General features: G+C 40.5%; 1 protein-coding gene across 1 annotated transcript; it reads left to right on the top strand.

Annotated features, from left to right (window-relative positions):
* The first annotated feature begins 402 nt into the window (after positions 1 to 402).
* Positions 403 to 15,757, top strand: DEPDC7 (DEP domain containing 7). The gene is made up of 9 exons (XM_058527203.1): positions 403 to 506; positions 8,989 to 9,379; positions 10,945 to 11,072; positions 11,887 to 12,076; positions 13,499 to 13,710; positions 14,477 to 14,619; positions 14,814 to 14,939; positions 15,035 to 15,113; positions 15,431 to 15,757. The coding sequence occupies exons 1-9, from the start codon at positions 434 to 436 to the stop codon at positions 15,622 to 15,624; spliced, it is 1,536 nt and encodes a 511-aa protein (XP_058383186.1). The 5' UTR covers positions 403 to 433; the 3' UTR covers positions 15,625 to 15,757.
* The last annotated feature ends 561 nt before the right edge of the window (positions 15,758 to 16,318 follow it).

Below are 16,318 nucleotides of genomic sequence, written 5' to 3'. Positions count from 1 at the left end.
GCGTCACAAGTGAGGCCCAAAGCTATCCTCCGGGGGGACGCGGTTTGCACGCAGCTGGTCCGACCTGCGGCGACGACCCCGCCGGCGCCGGGCGCTGCTGAGCAGCGGCGGACGCGGGCGCGGAGCGGGCGCAGAAGGAAGGACCGTCGCACTGCAACACGCCCCACGCGCCACGCTCGCATCCGCACCGGCCGCGTAGGCCCTAAGCGCGGGGCCCGCCCCTTTTCCTCGCCCGCAGGAGGCCTGTGCCCCTCGGCTGGGCGGACACGTGACCGGCGCGTGCTGCGCGCGGCGGCGGGGCCTGGGCGGGGCGGGGGAGCCTGGGGGCGGAGCCTGCGGAGCCCCGCCCGTCCCGGGCCGGGTAACTGGAGGCCGCGGCGCGGGCGCGCACTTGGAGCGGCGGCGGAGGAGCTGGCGCCCGGCGGCTGCAGCCATGGCCACAGTGCGGGAAAAGGTGGCGGCGCTGGACCTCGCGGCCCTGCACAGCGCGGCGCAGAGGCCTCCTGGTAGGTGCTGAGGACCCCGTCCGGGCGGGTGGGGTCACGGGGCGGGGGACTCGGGCTGCGGCTCTCGCGCGGGGCGGGGACCCCCGGTACAGCCGGCTCCGCGAGCCCCTTGCAGCTGTGGGCACTTAGCCGGCGCCCGCGCCGTGTGGGCGGGTCGGTCCCTCTCCCGCAGGTGGGCAGCAGCCCGCGGACCCGGCCGCTCTCATCCGGCCGTGCCCTGAGTTACCCGAACCTGAACTTCACCGCGCGCGTCTGAGCGCTCGTCTGTGTGCCCGCTGCGGGCCAGGCGCTCTGAGTGGATCTCCTGACGCGCTCCACTTGGTTATGGTGACAAAGACAGCTCTTGGCCCCCGCCTCAGCCACAGACCTTGACCCCACGGCATGGTCAGGGGCCCAGTCCCCCTCTTGCCCACTATGTTCTCCGGACTATTTCTGGGAGTGAGGAGAGGTTTCTGTTATAGTAAGTTCTACTAGCAGGAACTTGGCATAAAAAGTATTTATTAGTTATACTTTCTGGATAAGCAGTATTTCAGTGGATAGAAGTGTCTGACTTTTTTTTAACTGCTATATGGCATTATGAGAGACGGTGAGTTCTGCTAGCACTTCATAATATCTTGGGGGCAGTTTGCTTAGTATCTTGGTTTCTTTAAATGTCCAAACAATTGAACGGAATTGGATGATCAGTTCTAAAATTCTGACTAGCATATCTACATCTCAGTAAATAGAATTAAGCTATTTGGGTAACACAGCTTTTCTCTTCCTTTTAGATAAGTTAGAACTTTTCGCCCTTTATGTAGCCACAGTGTGGGGTGTTGGTTCCCTCTCTGACGAAGTCTTTCGTTTGTAAAACACCAACCCGTGACACTGTGACTCCTTCCTCAAGGTGTCAGTGGTCGCTGAATTGACTTCGGTCAGATGGGTGCATCTCAGTGGCCACAGTCTTGTGTTTGACTTAGAATTACTGATGCTTCTTTTAATCTTCAAAATGCTGATGATAAATTGTGATAGAGAACTACCTTCCATTTGTAGTTTTCTAAGGATGGTAATATTGACTTTTTCCGCTTCAATTGGAAGGATTCAGATAAACACATGATGGCTACATTCAGAATTTCTCCTTGTTTTACATTGTGAAGAGAAAGGAAATACATCATTTGGGAATTTAAAATCAAGTGATATTGGAAACAGTCTTGAGAAATCTTTAGGCTCACTTTTTGAGTGAAAGAAATTCCCAAATTTTACATGATTAAAAACATGGCACTCTGTCTTCTGTAACAGCTGCAATACCAATTCTGAGCTTTGGGCTGTTTGTGAACAGGTTCTTAGATGGTGTAAGGGAATATATATTCAAAATAGAGTTGATGACTCTTGGAGGGAAGAGTTGAGTGCTGGTTATCAGATTTGAACCCAAGGAAAAGACCTGGGTCCTGCACCACAAGTGAGTGGGCGGAGAAGGGCCCACTGCCTTTCCTCATTTGTTTTGCTTGCTGCAGTTGGAACCCTGCCTGCTAGCATTTGTTCATCCGTCTTCCACCCTATAGCTGCTTTGTCACCATCCTAGTTAGTACAGTAATAGAAGCCTCCAGGTCTTGGTTCCTTGCCATTCCGTATCCGTGTGCTCTGGCAGCAGCTGTGTACTTTTGTTTCTCTACCTATCAGTAACTTTTCCATACCTTAAAAGGGGCTGTAACTACCAGGGACCTGATTTATGCAGAAGAAAGAAAGTCTGTATGCTAACCTTCAACAAGTCCTTCGAAGACATTTGTCTTTTACTCTAGATAAACAAGAAAGTGGTATGTTCTCCCATTATCCCTGGATACTGTAACCTAATTCGTTGAATTCACCTGGTATCACCTTTCCAGGGAGCTCAAAGTACTTCCCATATGCTGTCTCATTAATCTCTGTGAATTCAAGCCGGGGCCAATGCCTACTTTTATTGATAATTCTCTTAACATATTTTTTAATTGTTCTTATTAGTCGAGATTTATTTTACTTAGTTTTCCTGCCTGCAGCCTTCTTTTCAGAAGCAATCTCAGTCTTCAGCAGGACATCTCTAGTGCCATGTAAGAGGAAAACAAACTTTGGACTCCCCAAACCAGTAAGCTGTAAGAGTGTTGCAATGTGGGTATCCATGTATACGAAGTTTTTCTCACTCAGTCACAGCTGCCTAGTTTTAATGCCCAAAATACAGTTCTCAACATTATGTATTTTCATGAGGTTTTTAATGTCCAATACATGTAGTCCTTTTCCTTTGTCTTGACAATTCTGTTGCATAATATTTTAAAACCTCTTGAAAAAACATTCTTAAATAAAATTCTCTTAAATCCTAAATGATTTAGGATTTATATATTTGTTACTTTGTGATGAAGAGTTAAATGCTCTGGTGTATGTCACATCTTGTCTTCTTATCTGCTAGTGCTCTTTATTTGGTTGAATCCTGTTCAGAGCTTGCCATCATCACCCGGGTGGTAGGGATAGGTAAAAGACAAACTCTCTGAGGGTGAGGACTGTGTCCTCTTAGTGCAGAGGAAGGAAGAAGAAGATCCCCTCCCTTTTTACTTTTTTTTTTTGTGAGGAGATCAGCCCTGTGCTAACATCCGCCAATCCTCCTCTTTTTTTGCTGAGGAAGACGGCCCTGGGCTAACATCTGTGCCCATCTTCCTCCACTTTATATGGGACGCCGCCACAGCATGGCTTGCCAAGCAGTGCGTTGGTGCGCGCCCGGGATCCGAACCAGCGAACCCCGGGCCGCCGCAGCGGAGCGCGCGCACTTAACCGCTTGCGCCACTGGGCCGGCCCCCCTTTTTACTTTTTAAATAAACTTTTAAAATTTTAGAGTAGATTTACAAAAAGTCACGAAGTTAGTACATAGAGTTTCCATATGCCGTTCACTCAGTTTCCCGTATTAACATCTTACATTAGTATAGTACATTTGTCACAATGAACCAATATTGATGTGATTAGTAACTAAAGTCTGTACCTGACTCAGATTTCCTGAGTTTTTGCCTAACGTCCTTGCTTTGTTCCAAGACCCCATCCAGGATGTTACACCACGCCGAGTCCGTGTCTCCTTGGGCTCTTCTAGGTCGTGGCGGTTTCCCCTCTCTTTAGTGGCACATGTGTTCATTGCCATGTCCTGTGCTAGCCATACATGTATTGTCTCGTGTGATCCTCTCAGTAATTGAGAGAAGTGGAATTAGCTCTGTTTTGTGACAGAAAGTTAGGCACTTTGCCCCAGATTGCATTGTGAGTAAATGATGGAGTCAAGCATGGAACCCACGTCTCTGCGACTCCGGACCCCATGCTCTTGTCTTACTGTTGGATCTCACGGAACCAAGCACCGTGCCTGCTGTGCCCACACAGGTTCGCATGTGTGAGCAGTATTCAGTCAGCCAGGGCTTCTGGCTTGGCCACTGTTGACATTTTCTGTGTTGTGGGTGCTGGCCTGTGCACTGCAAGATGTTTAGCAGCGTCCCTGGCCCCTCTGCCCACTAAATGCCAGAGCACTCCCCCCTCCTCAGCTTGTGACAACCAAAAGTTTCTCCAGACATGGCCAAATGTCCGGTAGGGAGTATAATCGCCCACTGAGAACCACCGCATTAACCCTTCTTCAAAATTTTTTACTAGTTGGCAATAATCTTCAACAAGTATTGAATAATTAACTGTATTATGTTAGGCATAAGGCAATTACATAATTTGAACTTCTGCAAACTATAAGGAAATTGGGAAGAAATAAGGCACTAACTCACTGTTTCTTCAAGTTTTATGGAAAACTGCCTAACAGGAGCTATCTGAATTCTTTTCTTTTTTTGGAGGAGCCAGTATAAAGCCTGAGAATGAAAATAGTTATTACATGTTCATTTAGAAGTAGAATGTTTTAGTAATAATGTTGTGTGTATGTTTACCTCACATTGGGAGCCAGTTTTATAATGTGTATATTGATTTTCTCAGAAGTTACTATAATCTCATTATTTGAAGTGAGTATAGAATTGTTTTGCCCTCAGGTAGGCTTTCACAGCAGGGCCACGGTTGATGCTGACGGCCCCTTGTAACTGCTGAGTAAATGTAATTTCTTGACAGGTCTGCATTACGACTTGATTTGTAGGAAGTTATTAGTGTAATGACTTGATTATTTAGTGTGCATTTTTAGAAGTGAAGAGGATTGTTAGTAGCAGTACAAATGTATATATCAGAGTTCAATATTGGAAGTTTAATTTTTTTATTGTTGGTAAATTTTTTTGGCAGACATACACGCAAAGGGCAGGTCTTTGCTTTTGAAGAATAGCTATTGTTTTCAAGCAGATAACGATGAGACTGCTTGGAAAATGAATGTTAACTATCCTAGATTTATATGGTGCTTAAGAGCATGTGTAGTATGTTATAGATCTATTTTAAAACCATGTCAGCCTCTTGTTAGGCTACCTTCCAAAAGGCTTCTTATCTGATAGGGTCAAATTTGTTCTTAGGCTTCCTTTCTTACCATATTTTATTTGGTGTTCAATGTCTGTATCTCACTGGAGAGAAGTATAATTTCAGTCTCTAAGATCCTATAGTCAGCAGTTTAGACCTGAAACATAGTGTTCAACTCTTGAATCAGTAAATGAAGAAACCAACCATAGAGGTTAATTCTCTTATCCAGGATTATCGCAGCTGGTCTCCAGACTCTGACCCTTTGGACACGATGCTTTTAGAACACGCTTGACCAAATGTAAATAAGGAAGCATCAAGATGTAGGTAGTGATGACTTTTAAAGAATTGTCCAGCTCATATCCAAGTGAGGTTTGAGGACAGGCTGAAGCTTAAATTCTGATTGCTAGACTTAAAAGCTTTCATTGTGTACTTCCGGTCTCTTGGATCCTGTTTAGAAAGCACAGTAATTCATCTTACTGGGCCATGGTCTGCTCTACCACTATTCATCTCAGCTCTTAGATAATGATAAATAACACGTTTCAAACCAGCCTGTGGGGGATCTGTGTTAAACTGGTGAAGTCAGCATTAAAAAAAACAGGTTATCCTGGTGTGGGTTTTGGCACACTGACTTGTCAACTCCAGGATGTGTTGTGTGTTAAAGTATCTGTATGAACAGGAGCTAGTTTGGGTCTGTGGGTAGTGATGCTTGAGGGGAAATATCTCAGGATGCAATGGTTGGGAATTAATGGTCAGTGAGAACAGAGGGGACCTGAAAGGGCTGGAGTGTATCCTGCCGGAGGACTCTGGAAACACTGTGTGGCTCACAGGTGCCTGCTGTCCTGCTCTAACCTGTTCTTTAATCTTTTATACTGTGTTATCCAGCCTGCAAAACTTCCGGATCTCCCATATTTAAGCAGCAAGTTAATATGGGGAAATCTGGTTTTAGCCTTTTCCACGTCCTTGGGGTTGTTTATCCTCTCTCTCTCACCCCCTTCAGTTGTCTTACTGGTCACAAATTAGTAAGTGACTCGGCCTTATCTTTTAGGATTTGTATGCTAACCTACTTGTAGCTTGACTGTTATGACTTACCTGTTTCATTTTTAACATTATCACAAGCCCAGAAGTCTGTTTCACTGGTACTTAAAAAGCAATCTGGGGGCCAGCCCCGTGGCGTAGCAGTTAAGTGCGTGTGCTCCGCTGCGGGCGGCCTGGGGTTCGGATCCCGGGCGCACACTGAAGCACCGCTTGTCAGGCCATGCTGTGGTGGCGTCCCATATGAAGTGGAGGAAGATGGGCACGGGTGTTAGCCCAGGGCCAGTCTTGCTCAGCAAAAAAGAGGGGATTGGCAGATGTTAGCTCAGGGCCGATCTTCCTCACACACAAAAAAAGCAATCTGACCTCTACAAGTTTGAATCTTGCTTATTTTCCTTTCCTGTCTTACCCCTGTGTACTGTGGATAGTATATATTCTAGAATTTATGATATCCTACCTTATTTTAGGGGTAATGACTACTAAGTGTTTTTAAATAGCTTAGTTAAGGGCTCACAAATCTTAAAGTTGTTTGTTTCTGTTGATCTCATTGGCTCACTTAAAGCTCTCTCACTTCAAGTCTTCAATGAAAGGTTAATGTAAAACTCTCTCGTGGCTGACTTTCAATATAGTTATATTTAAGTACCAGGAACAGCTAGTCTGTATTTATTAGCTGTGTAACTGAGGGCAAGTTTGTTTAATTCACTGAGCCTCAATTTCCTCAAAATAGGATTATTAATAACTATTTCAGAGGTTTAACAGGATTAAATGAGAGAAGGCAGAGCTTGTCAATATTTTAAGTACTCAAATGTTAGCTATTATTAATAATATAATGAAGATTTGAAAAAAGACTAAAGAGCAAACATTAAATTCATTTAAATCTCAGCTATAATCTCTGATATTTTAGGAAGTTAAAAATATTAATTAACACTCCTTTTATTTAGTCATTGTGGTTGGAAACATTACAGCAACTCCACAGTTCTTGGCACCAGGAATGACCTGGACGTATTTTGAGATTCCATCAATCGCCTGATTCTGGCTCAGTGTATTCAGTGGAGACTAAATATTGTACCAGTGGTAAATCTAGTTCTAGCTTGATTTATCTAGTTGATTCTCCATAATTCAATTCTTAAAACTGCTCACATGATATTTGGAAAACTGGCATCAATTTTTCCTCCTTTGTTTAATAGGGGATTATGAAATATCTTGAATTTTAAATATAATTTTGATAATTAAAAATCTTGCTGATTATTTTAAACTAACATTTTAATAGTGGGTAGATGATAAATTGCCCACCTACTTTTGGTATTGGAAATAAACAGTAAAGGGCTTTGCATATGTGTGTTAGTAATTTTCATGGTAAGCTACATTAACTATAAAATTACACTATAAGAGAATACAGTGTAATGGTTCACTACACTCCTTATATTTATTGCAACACAAAAGATGAAATTCCAAATGACCTACTTAAAATGTATGACTCGAGTGCATTGAGTGGAAGTGTGATGTCCTCCAGGAACTTACCTTTGCTCTCATCTTACACATTCTGTTTTCTCTAAAAAAGCAGGCAGGTGATTTCAAGTAGCAGTGTCTGTAATTATAATAATGCCTCTTACTCCTCACCATTGTACTGATGCATATTGTTTTCCTTTTTAGACTAGCTTGAGGGAAGTGATATCTTTTCAATTTCTCTGCCAAAATATCCTAAAAATAAGGAGGTAATATACTTAAGAAAAATGGGGGCTTAAAAAAGTAGAAGCACTGAATATTCAGAGGATCATTGAAAAGTGTAACACACAAGAAGGCATGCTCTGTCTCTGTAAAAAGAGCCAGCCAGCCACCATGCTGATGATTAGCTAGACCCAGTTCCATCAGCGTTCTAAACCCTAAGGTCCATTTTCTCTCCTTTTAATTTTTTCTCCTTCTTTGTAGTTTTGCCAAATATCAGTTTATTAAACTGAGGAAAAATATGGTAAGAAATCTTTGAAAGTGTATTTTCTTTCTTTTCTGTTTGGCTAAATTCTTGCTTTATTTCTGTGCATTTCCTATCTTTGCAATAGGCTGTAAGCTCCTATTGGGCAGGAACCGAACTGTTAGTTTATCCTGCTTACAAAGTACTTACCTCACAAGCCTACATAATAGGAAGCTTTAAAAATATTAGTTTATTCCAGCAACCATTGTGAGTGTGTGTATCTGTAACTGGACCTGTATCTGTCTATCTGACTGAGAAATGAAAATTTGAAATCATATAGGCCATGAGCCAAATCCCTATTATTTAGCTGTATATATCCCACCTCTTACAATATGATGTCTGGAAGTTACACTTAATCTCTGTGAATCTGTTTTCCACCTCTCAAATAGAGATGATATCTCCCTCAGATGGCTGAAGATTATGACAATGAGACCATTTATGTAAGGCACTTAATAGAGTTCCGTGCACATAATTGGTAACTGCCACAAGCTCCTAGTTGATCTGCAGCGCCCCCCACCTCAAACCCCATCTCCACTCCTCTCTGCTCTCACTGCCTGCTGTCCTCTCTCTTGGTCACCCACCCAGGCCATGCTGGACTCCTTTCTGTTCTGCTGGCAGAGCACACTCCCTCCTCAGGGCCTTTGCTCTCTCCCCAGATATCTGCATGGCTTGCTTCCTTGTTTTACTCAGGCTGCTGCTCAGATACCACCTTGTCAGAGAGGTCTTTCCTGACATCTCATCTAAAATAGAATTCTCTCCCTTACCTGCCTTTATTTTTCTTCTTAGCATTGGTCTATCACATACGTATTGTCTGTATCTTCCCAAAACTGTAAGTCCATGAGAACGGGGACTTCATTTTGCTTACTGTTGAATCCTAGCACATAGAACGGTATTTACCATATAGTAGGCACTAAATTTTTAAATGAATTGCTATTAATAATTTATATTTAAGTAACAAGCTGCCCTCCTCATTGTTCCTTATTAATAACTTCAGAAATTGCCACTTTTTGCCTAAGGATTGCTTAGACCTTATTTCAAATGAACAAAGTTACCCTGCGATTTTTCCCATCCCAGGTTTCAGTGTGGCCCAGAGGCCATTTGGAGCCACGTATGTATGGAGCAGCATCATAAACACTCTGCAAACACAAGTGGAGGTGAAAAGACGAAGGCACCATTTGAAGAGACACAATGACTGCTTTGTCGGCTCGGAAGCTGTGGATGTCATTTTTTCTCACCTAATTCAGAATAAATACTTTGGTGATGTAGATATTCCTCGGGCCAAAGTGGTGAGAGTGTGTCAAGCACTTATGGACTACAAAGTATTTGAAGCCGTTCCAACCAAAGTCTTTGGAAAAGACAAAAAACCTACATTTGAAGACAGTAGTTGCAGCCTTTATAGATTCACAACGATAGCTAACCAAGACAGTCAGTCAGGCAAAGAGAACACACTGTGCTTACCTTCCAAGTGAGTGTCTCATGTCAGTGATCATGGGGATAGTGGCAGGATTTTGTCTGCTCTTTAATGAGATGCTGACTGGCTTTGTGTTACTTTTGAAACAATGAATTAGGCTAAAATCTGGGTCTGTGGGTAAATTTGTTCAAGTACAGTGAACTTTTTTAAATTTCGTATGTCTTAGAATTCTTGTTTATTCATATTTTATATTTAGTAGAAACAGTCAACAAACTTTGATTTTCCTGCTTCAAGTTCCAATTATAGTGTAAAGAATGTTAAAGAGTTTATACACAAAGTGGTATGAAAACGGAGCAGTGGAGGCGGGCAGGCAGGGCATCTATCCCTGGAGTCCAGAAGATGGCGGATGTGAAGGATGAAAGGCTTGAGGGGCCAGCACCCAGAGGGCTTCATAGCACATGCTCAGGAGTTTGCACCTGATCATACAGGTGTGGGGGAAGCCCCGGAAAGATTTGCACATGATGAGATTGTATTTTAGAGAGGTCATCCTGGCAGCTGTGTGGTCAGCCTAATGGGGAGAGCTAGTTAAGAATCTGTTGTAGTGTTGCAGTCTGCAGATGGGGGTGAAGTAAGCAGCAGTGGTGGAGAAGAGGGCGTCATTTAAAGGGAGACTGGGGGACAGAATTGTAGAGCCCAGTGGTTGAAATGGATGTAGGTGGTAAGTACATAATGAACTGAGTTATTTGTCTTGAAAAAAAACGTTTCCCTTTTGTTCCCCTCAGCTAAACTGTAGAGGTGACCGTGTAACGGAAGCTTTTATCCTTCAGATCTGACCCAAAGTCAGAATTTTAGTGAACAGACTCTCAAATATTTTAAAACTCTATATTTAAAACACAATAAAATTCACCTCTCTATGTAGGAGGGAAAGCTGAATAACATAAGGCACAGTCAGCAGTTTTCCAGATGCAGGTCCACATGGTTTATCTGAAACTCTTGGGACCAGGCGTGTTTAGGAATTGGAACTTCAGAGATTTTAGAAAGGTAATTTTGTACATACATGTGAGATAACACTCCGAGAGGGATCTGGGAAAGCATCTGGTCATCAAACATTAATATTTCTTCAGTAAAGAAAACATTTCTACCAGCTGGGATAAATAAAGGCCATGGGGGTTTCAGGACAGGTTTCGTCGTCACAGGAGTTATGAATAAATTTTAGATCTTTCAGAGTTTTTTGGGTTTTCAGAATTGTGGATAAAGGATTGTAGATCTGCATTTGGAAAATGATGAGCACTGTCCACTAAAGAATGCCCCAGAAATGGAGATAAGTGATAAAAACAGCATAATGAAGTTTGATTATGTTTTAAAATTGGAGACTAAAATTTTAGTCATTGAATTACTTAAATCTAAATGTTCAAAGGAGAATTTATTTAGAGTATGTATATTTAGGCTTGAGAAAGAGGGTGGGGTGTTTCTGTATTTTATTCCACTCTTAGAATTTGCATTTCTTGTCTTTTTGCTCTGAAATACATAAACTTTCTAGGAACTCCTAGCTCTCAAATACTAAAATATTTCTGTGGGCTTACTAATAAACATTAATTTATGAAATAAATTAATTTTAGGCATGCAGATACATTATTTAAGTCATCTGATATCAAATCGGCGAGTTTAGAGGATCTGTGGGCAAACCTGAGTTTAAAGCCAGCCGACTCCCCTCATGTCAGCATCTCTGCAACTCTGTCTCCACAAGGTACGCTGAAGCTGCTGCCAGTAAGTAGTAGACGACCAACTTCAGATACAGCGATTTCAGAGTTTTCAATCTTAGCCTTTATTAGAATTTAAATATTCAAAGCACGAAGAAAGAGCACACTGTATTAAAGCTGTTTATATTAAGTTTTAACAGAGGTCTATTATCTTTAACAAATAGATCAGTGTTGCAATTCTTGAACACTGACTTTTGTCCTATCAGCTGGCAGAGGTTCAAATCTGAAATGTTTTGCATGCAGATTTTTTATTTAAAACATGCTCTCAGATATTTCTTTCCCTAGGATTTTATTAGGTTAAATAAAAATTTGAAAATTACATTAAAACATTAACAGAATTCTTGTGTTCTTCCTTGTCTGTGGCAATGGAATGTAACTTAATGACTGATTTCCACCTTCCCTCCCCCACACCAGTTGTGGAAACCCTGAGTGGAATCATCTGCAGCCAATAGTTTCAAACCAGTTTTCGGATTGAATGAATCATTCTTTCTTCCAAAGTCCTTGCTGACATGTTATATGACTTGATCTCCTATCTCTGCCATATTGCTTTTTACAGCACAAGAATGAAAAGAATTCCTGTTGTTCAAAGTCTATTCCCGTGCACTTTAAACAAATCTTGAATTGTTTTACTTTGTTATAAGAAACCACTTCATAAGGTTGACTCTTTCTCTCTCTTTCTTTCCTTTTCTTTTTTTTTTTTAGCCACAAACTTACTAGCTTAGACCTGCCTACACATATATTGTGGTGAGCATTTAGTAAATATTAATCGTTACTTTTCGCCTTGTCATTTTTCCTGTGTAGTTATTAATGAAGTATGGCGAGAAGAAACAATTGGGCGTCTACTACAACTTATAGACCTTCCTTTTCTTGACTCCTTACTCAAACAGCAAGAGATTGTACCCAAAGTTCCTCAAACTAAGAGGCAGCCTGACTTGGTCAACCACAGTAACTATCTGGATCGACGGATTCTCAAGGCTTATAGTGATTCTCAGTATGTGAAAATGCATGAAATAATTTGTGTGTGTTTGTAGGAAGATTATACATAATGGTTTTAAAATAATTTGTTGAATTCTTCCATCCATAGGCTCACATACATATCGTCAGTTGATATTATCAGTATTTGGGAAAGTGAAGAACAAAACTACCTTGGTCAAAATTAGAAAAAGAGATTTAAATTTTATTATTTTTCATATTCATTTTTGTTTCACGTATAACTTACTTGCACATCAAGTGAAGAAAATGATTATGCTCCATCTTCTTTGTTGAAATGTAGGGCTGTCTGGTCTTCAAAGGGACCTGGAACAAAATTAACAGATTTGGCAAATTCTTAGAATCCTTTAACTACAAATGCTCTTATACTCCTCTAGAATGCCTATTAAATACGTATTTTTAATTAACTAGTTTTATTAAAGAAATATAATGAAAGTAACTGTTGCTCTCACTTCTGACTACCATTCTCCTGAGTATAAATCTTAAGGTTTGAAGGCTTAACTTCAGGTGATTATGATTTTTTCCCTTAAGGAAGTGTTCTGTGTTCCTTATAACTTGTCAAAAGGTGGCTTAAAACATGATGTGGAAAACCTGATGTGAGAACTGGTATGTTCAATAACATACCAGTTATTGAACTCTGCATATATAATAGGAAGCTTAGTCTACAAGAATTTAAATTACATTTCTACCATCTAAAGTAACATGTGAAAACATTTTATAATTACCTTAAATTTTAAAAACAGAATCAGAAATTGTGCTAGAAGTGACCTTAAAGATTTGCTAGCCACATCTTATAACCTGAGGAAGCTGATGCTCAGAGAGCAAAGTGACCTGCCCACGATGATGCACCTGGGCGGTGGCACAATTAGTTGTCCTGAGTCCATAGCAGTAGAGCACACAATTGGGTTTTTTAAAACAACTATATATATTAACAAATTGAATATTAAAAGTCACTTTATTTCTTGAAATGTAGCGTTTTTCTGAAGTTACCCAGCTGGCATTTTATTAGAAATGGTAATTATTTTGAAACCCTACCTTATCTTCCTCCGTTCTCTCCTAGCCAAAGTGAGAGATGATAGATCATACACAGAGCTCTGAAGTAAGCAACACTGTTACTAGAAAAATACCAGTCTAGGATCTGATCTGGGATCTAGTCCTGCCTGGGACCCTGAGCAAGTAACTTAGAGTTTCTGGGCTTCCATTGTAAATTTAAAGAGTCGAGTTTGAATTTTTATGTCTTTTTAATGTAGTGGATAGCTTCTGTTTTGTTTTTACATGCTCTAGTTATATGTAAAAAAGAATTACACATATCTTTAAGTGTATAAAAATTTATCCTGGTGGCAAACTTGAAATGGCTAGTAAATTAAGTGCTGTGTGTATATCTGTTATTCTTTGCTTTTTTTAAATTCTTTTTCCCCCATAGGGAAGATGAGTGGCTCTCTGCAGCAATTGACTGCCTGGAATACCTTCCAGACCAGATGGTGGTGAACATAAGCAGAAACTTACCTGAGCAACCAGATAGGACAGACCTTGTGAAAGAACTTCTGTTTGAGGTCATTGGCAAACATTACAGTAGTAGGGAGCCTCTATTATGTCACTTATGCGATGTTCATAATGGAATTGCAGAACTCTTGGGTAAGTAGGGTCTTACTGGGTATTAGAATTTCTTTTGGAGGAAACAGGAAAAAGTTAACTGTCCTCAAAATTAACCAAAATAACACTACTTCAGGCTAGGAGTGGATCTGGATTAATCCATGGAAGTTATGTTTATTCCAAAACTTGTAGGGCTCATTTGGAAAGAGGCTTTAACAAACTCTGCAGTTGTGCAGGAGCTTCTGGTTGCCACGGGAGAGGGCTGTTCTCATTCACTGGAAGGTGACTAAGCACAGAGTAGCAATTCTCTTCTTCAGAAGGCATCCCCAGCACCACCACCATTCCCCCTGCAGTCTCTTCAGCATGGCAGACGCTCTGCTTTGTCCCTCTGCCGGTGAGCCAGACTGGTCCACATGGTTTGTTGAAAACAGAGAGGGGGTTTCAGAGAATCCTTTGTATTTTTCCCAGGTAGAGTTGGCTACATCAGTACTGTACACATAGTGTAACCTCAAAATGTATTGAATTAATGAAAAACATAGGCTGGGAATTTATTTCCAAAGCCAAGAGTTAGAGTTAACATCCTACGATTATTATATGACAAGGACTTAGGGTATTAGTTGCCAAGCTGAGGATAGGCTCCCTTGATGGTATTGGTCATTCATTGTAATTCTCGTCTTTTTGTTTTGTTTTCCTTTTGAAAATAGCTTTGAATAAATTTACTGTTTAGCTTAAGCTTTAACTTGAATTGTGTTCCCATTAATATAGTCATTTGGTCAAAATTAAAAGCAGTTTTTTCTTTTGGCTGAAGTGAATGGGAAGACTGAAATAGCATTAGAAGCTACTCAGCTCTTTGTAAAGCTTTTGGATTCCCAAAATAGAGAAGAATTTAGAAGACTGCTATATTTCATGGCTGTTGCAGCACATCCTTCTGAATTTAAATTACATAAAGAAGTAAGTCTTTTGTCTAAATGTTAATTGTATTCAGTTTCCTTAATACTTATAGGACCCACGTGCCAAATTATTCCATTGTCAGCATCAAGTATGCTGAAATGGATAATAGCTATTAATATTTAACATTTCTTTTATATTAAACTTATCCCTTTAAATATATACTATTGAGTGTATTTTGTTTTTTGTTTTTATAGAGTGACAACCGAATGGTTGTGAAAAGGATATTCTCAAAAGCCATTGTTGACAATAAAAACTTATCCAAAGGCAAAACTGATCTTCTGGTATTGTTTTTAATGGATCATCAAGAAGATGTTTTTAAGGTAAAACGCTGCAAGTCCTTAAGTTGAGCTTATGTAATAGATTACTAGATTAAAATGCGTTTGAATAATGTCCCATGTCCCTTCATTTTTTTCAGATTCCTGGAACGCTATATAAAATTGTCAGTGTTAAGCTCGTGGCCATTCAGAAGGGAAGAGATCCAAATAGAGACACAGGTAATCTGAGAAATACTATTTTGATGATCTTCCAAAGATAAATTCCTAGTTTTTATTTGAAAGTATTTTGCTGTAAGTTGCACTTGAATTTCAACTAAACTCTCAACAGTCCCCTCAGAATTATCCAGACTTAGCAGAGAGCCTCCTTATGTCCAAAAGCCACTTGATCAGGGTTAGAAAGTCAGCAGTGCTTAGCATCGTCAATGCACTTTATAAAATGGGGAATAAAAATATAAATATAACAATATTGCTTGATTTTTCTAGTTAAATCTGAGGAATAGATTCATTAACTGAACTTTTTACTTTTAAACTTTAAGGATATATTTATTGCCAGAGAATTGATCAAAGTGATTATTCTGACCATACACAGAAGACAACCAAGGATGAGCTATTGAATTTACTAAAAACTATTGATGAAGATTCAAAACTGTCTGCCAAAGAGAAGAAAAAATTGCTAGGACAGTTCTATAAGTGTCACCCAAATATCTTTATTGAGTATTTTGGACACTGAGTTTCTAACGTCTGTATATAAATTGTGTATTTTAAGAATAAATTATGTATCCTAAATGTCCAATCACATTTTTAATCTTAGATGTTCTTCTAAATATGAAACTGTACTTAATAAACTTTTTTTGTATACCCTTTCATGTCTGAAACTGAGTATTAGATGGTGCATTGCTGTTAAGTATTGACTTAAGTGAGCCGATTTATAATTACTGTGCACAATACTTTATAGAACATCATAGGAATTTAAATGATAGGATATTGCAATTTTTACATAAGAAAGCATTAAACAGTAAGGAAGTATGTAATTATAAGTTAATAGCAGTGTGGTTTGTACCTTGAAAGGTACTCCTTAAAGATACAATAGAGGGCCGGCCCCGTGGCTTAGCGGTTAGGTGCACGCGCTCCGCTACTGGCAGCCCGGGTTCGGATCCCGGGCGCGCACCGACGCACCGCTTCTCCGGCCATGCTGAGGCCGTGTCCCACGTACAGCAACTACAAGGGTGTGCAACTATGGCATATAACTATCTACTGGGGCTTTGGGGAAAAAAAGGAGGAGGATTGGCAATAGATGTTAGCTCAGAGCCAGTCTTCCTCAGCAAAAAGAGGAGGATTGGCATGGATGTTAGCTCAGGGCTGATCTTCCTCACAAAAAAAAAAAAAGATACAAGATAGAAATTTAGGCTCTTTTGATAAAGTGA

The sequence above is a fragment of the Diceros bicornis genome, chromosome 31 (genome assembly GCF_020826845.1).
Source record: "Diceros bicornis minor isolate mBicDic1 chromosome 31, mDicBic1.mat.cur, whole genome shotgun sequence".
Taxonomy (NCBI): domain Eukaryota; kingdom Metazoa; phylum Chordata; class Mammalia; order Perissodactyla; family Rhinocerotidae; genus Diceros; species Diceros bicornis.
Note: the sequence above shows the minus strand (reverse complement) of the source record. Positions and strands in the feature narration are given on the sequence as shown.

Excerpts from the sequence above, each read along its gene's own strand:
- DEPDC7 (XM_058527203.1), top strand. The coding sequence starts at position 434 with ATGGCCACAGTGCGGGAAAAGGTGGCGGCGCTGGACCTCGCGGCCCTG. Across the intron at positions 9,380-10,944 it reads ACACTGTGCTTACCTTCCAA|GCATGCAGATACATTATTTA; the intron begins GTGAGTGTCTCA and ends AATTAATTTTAG. Across the intron at positions 11,073-11,886 it reads TGCAACTCTGTCTCCACAAG|TTATTAATGAAGTATGGCGA; the intron begins GTACGCTGAAGC and ends TTTCCTGTGTAG.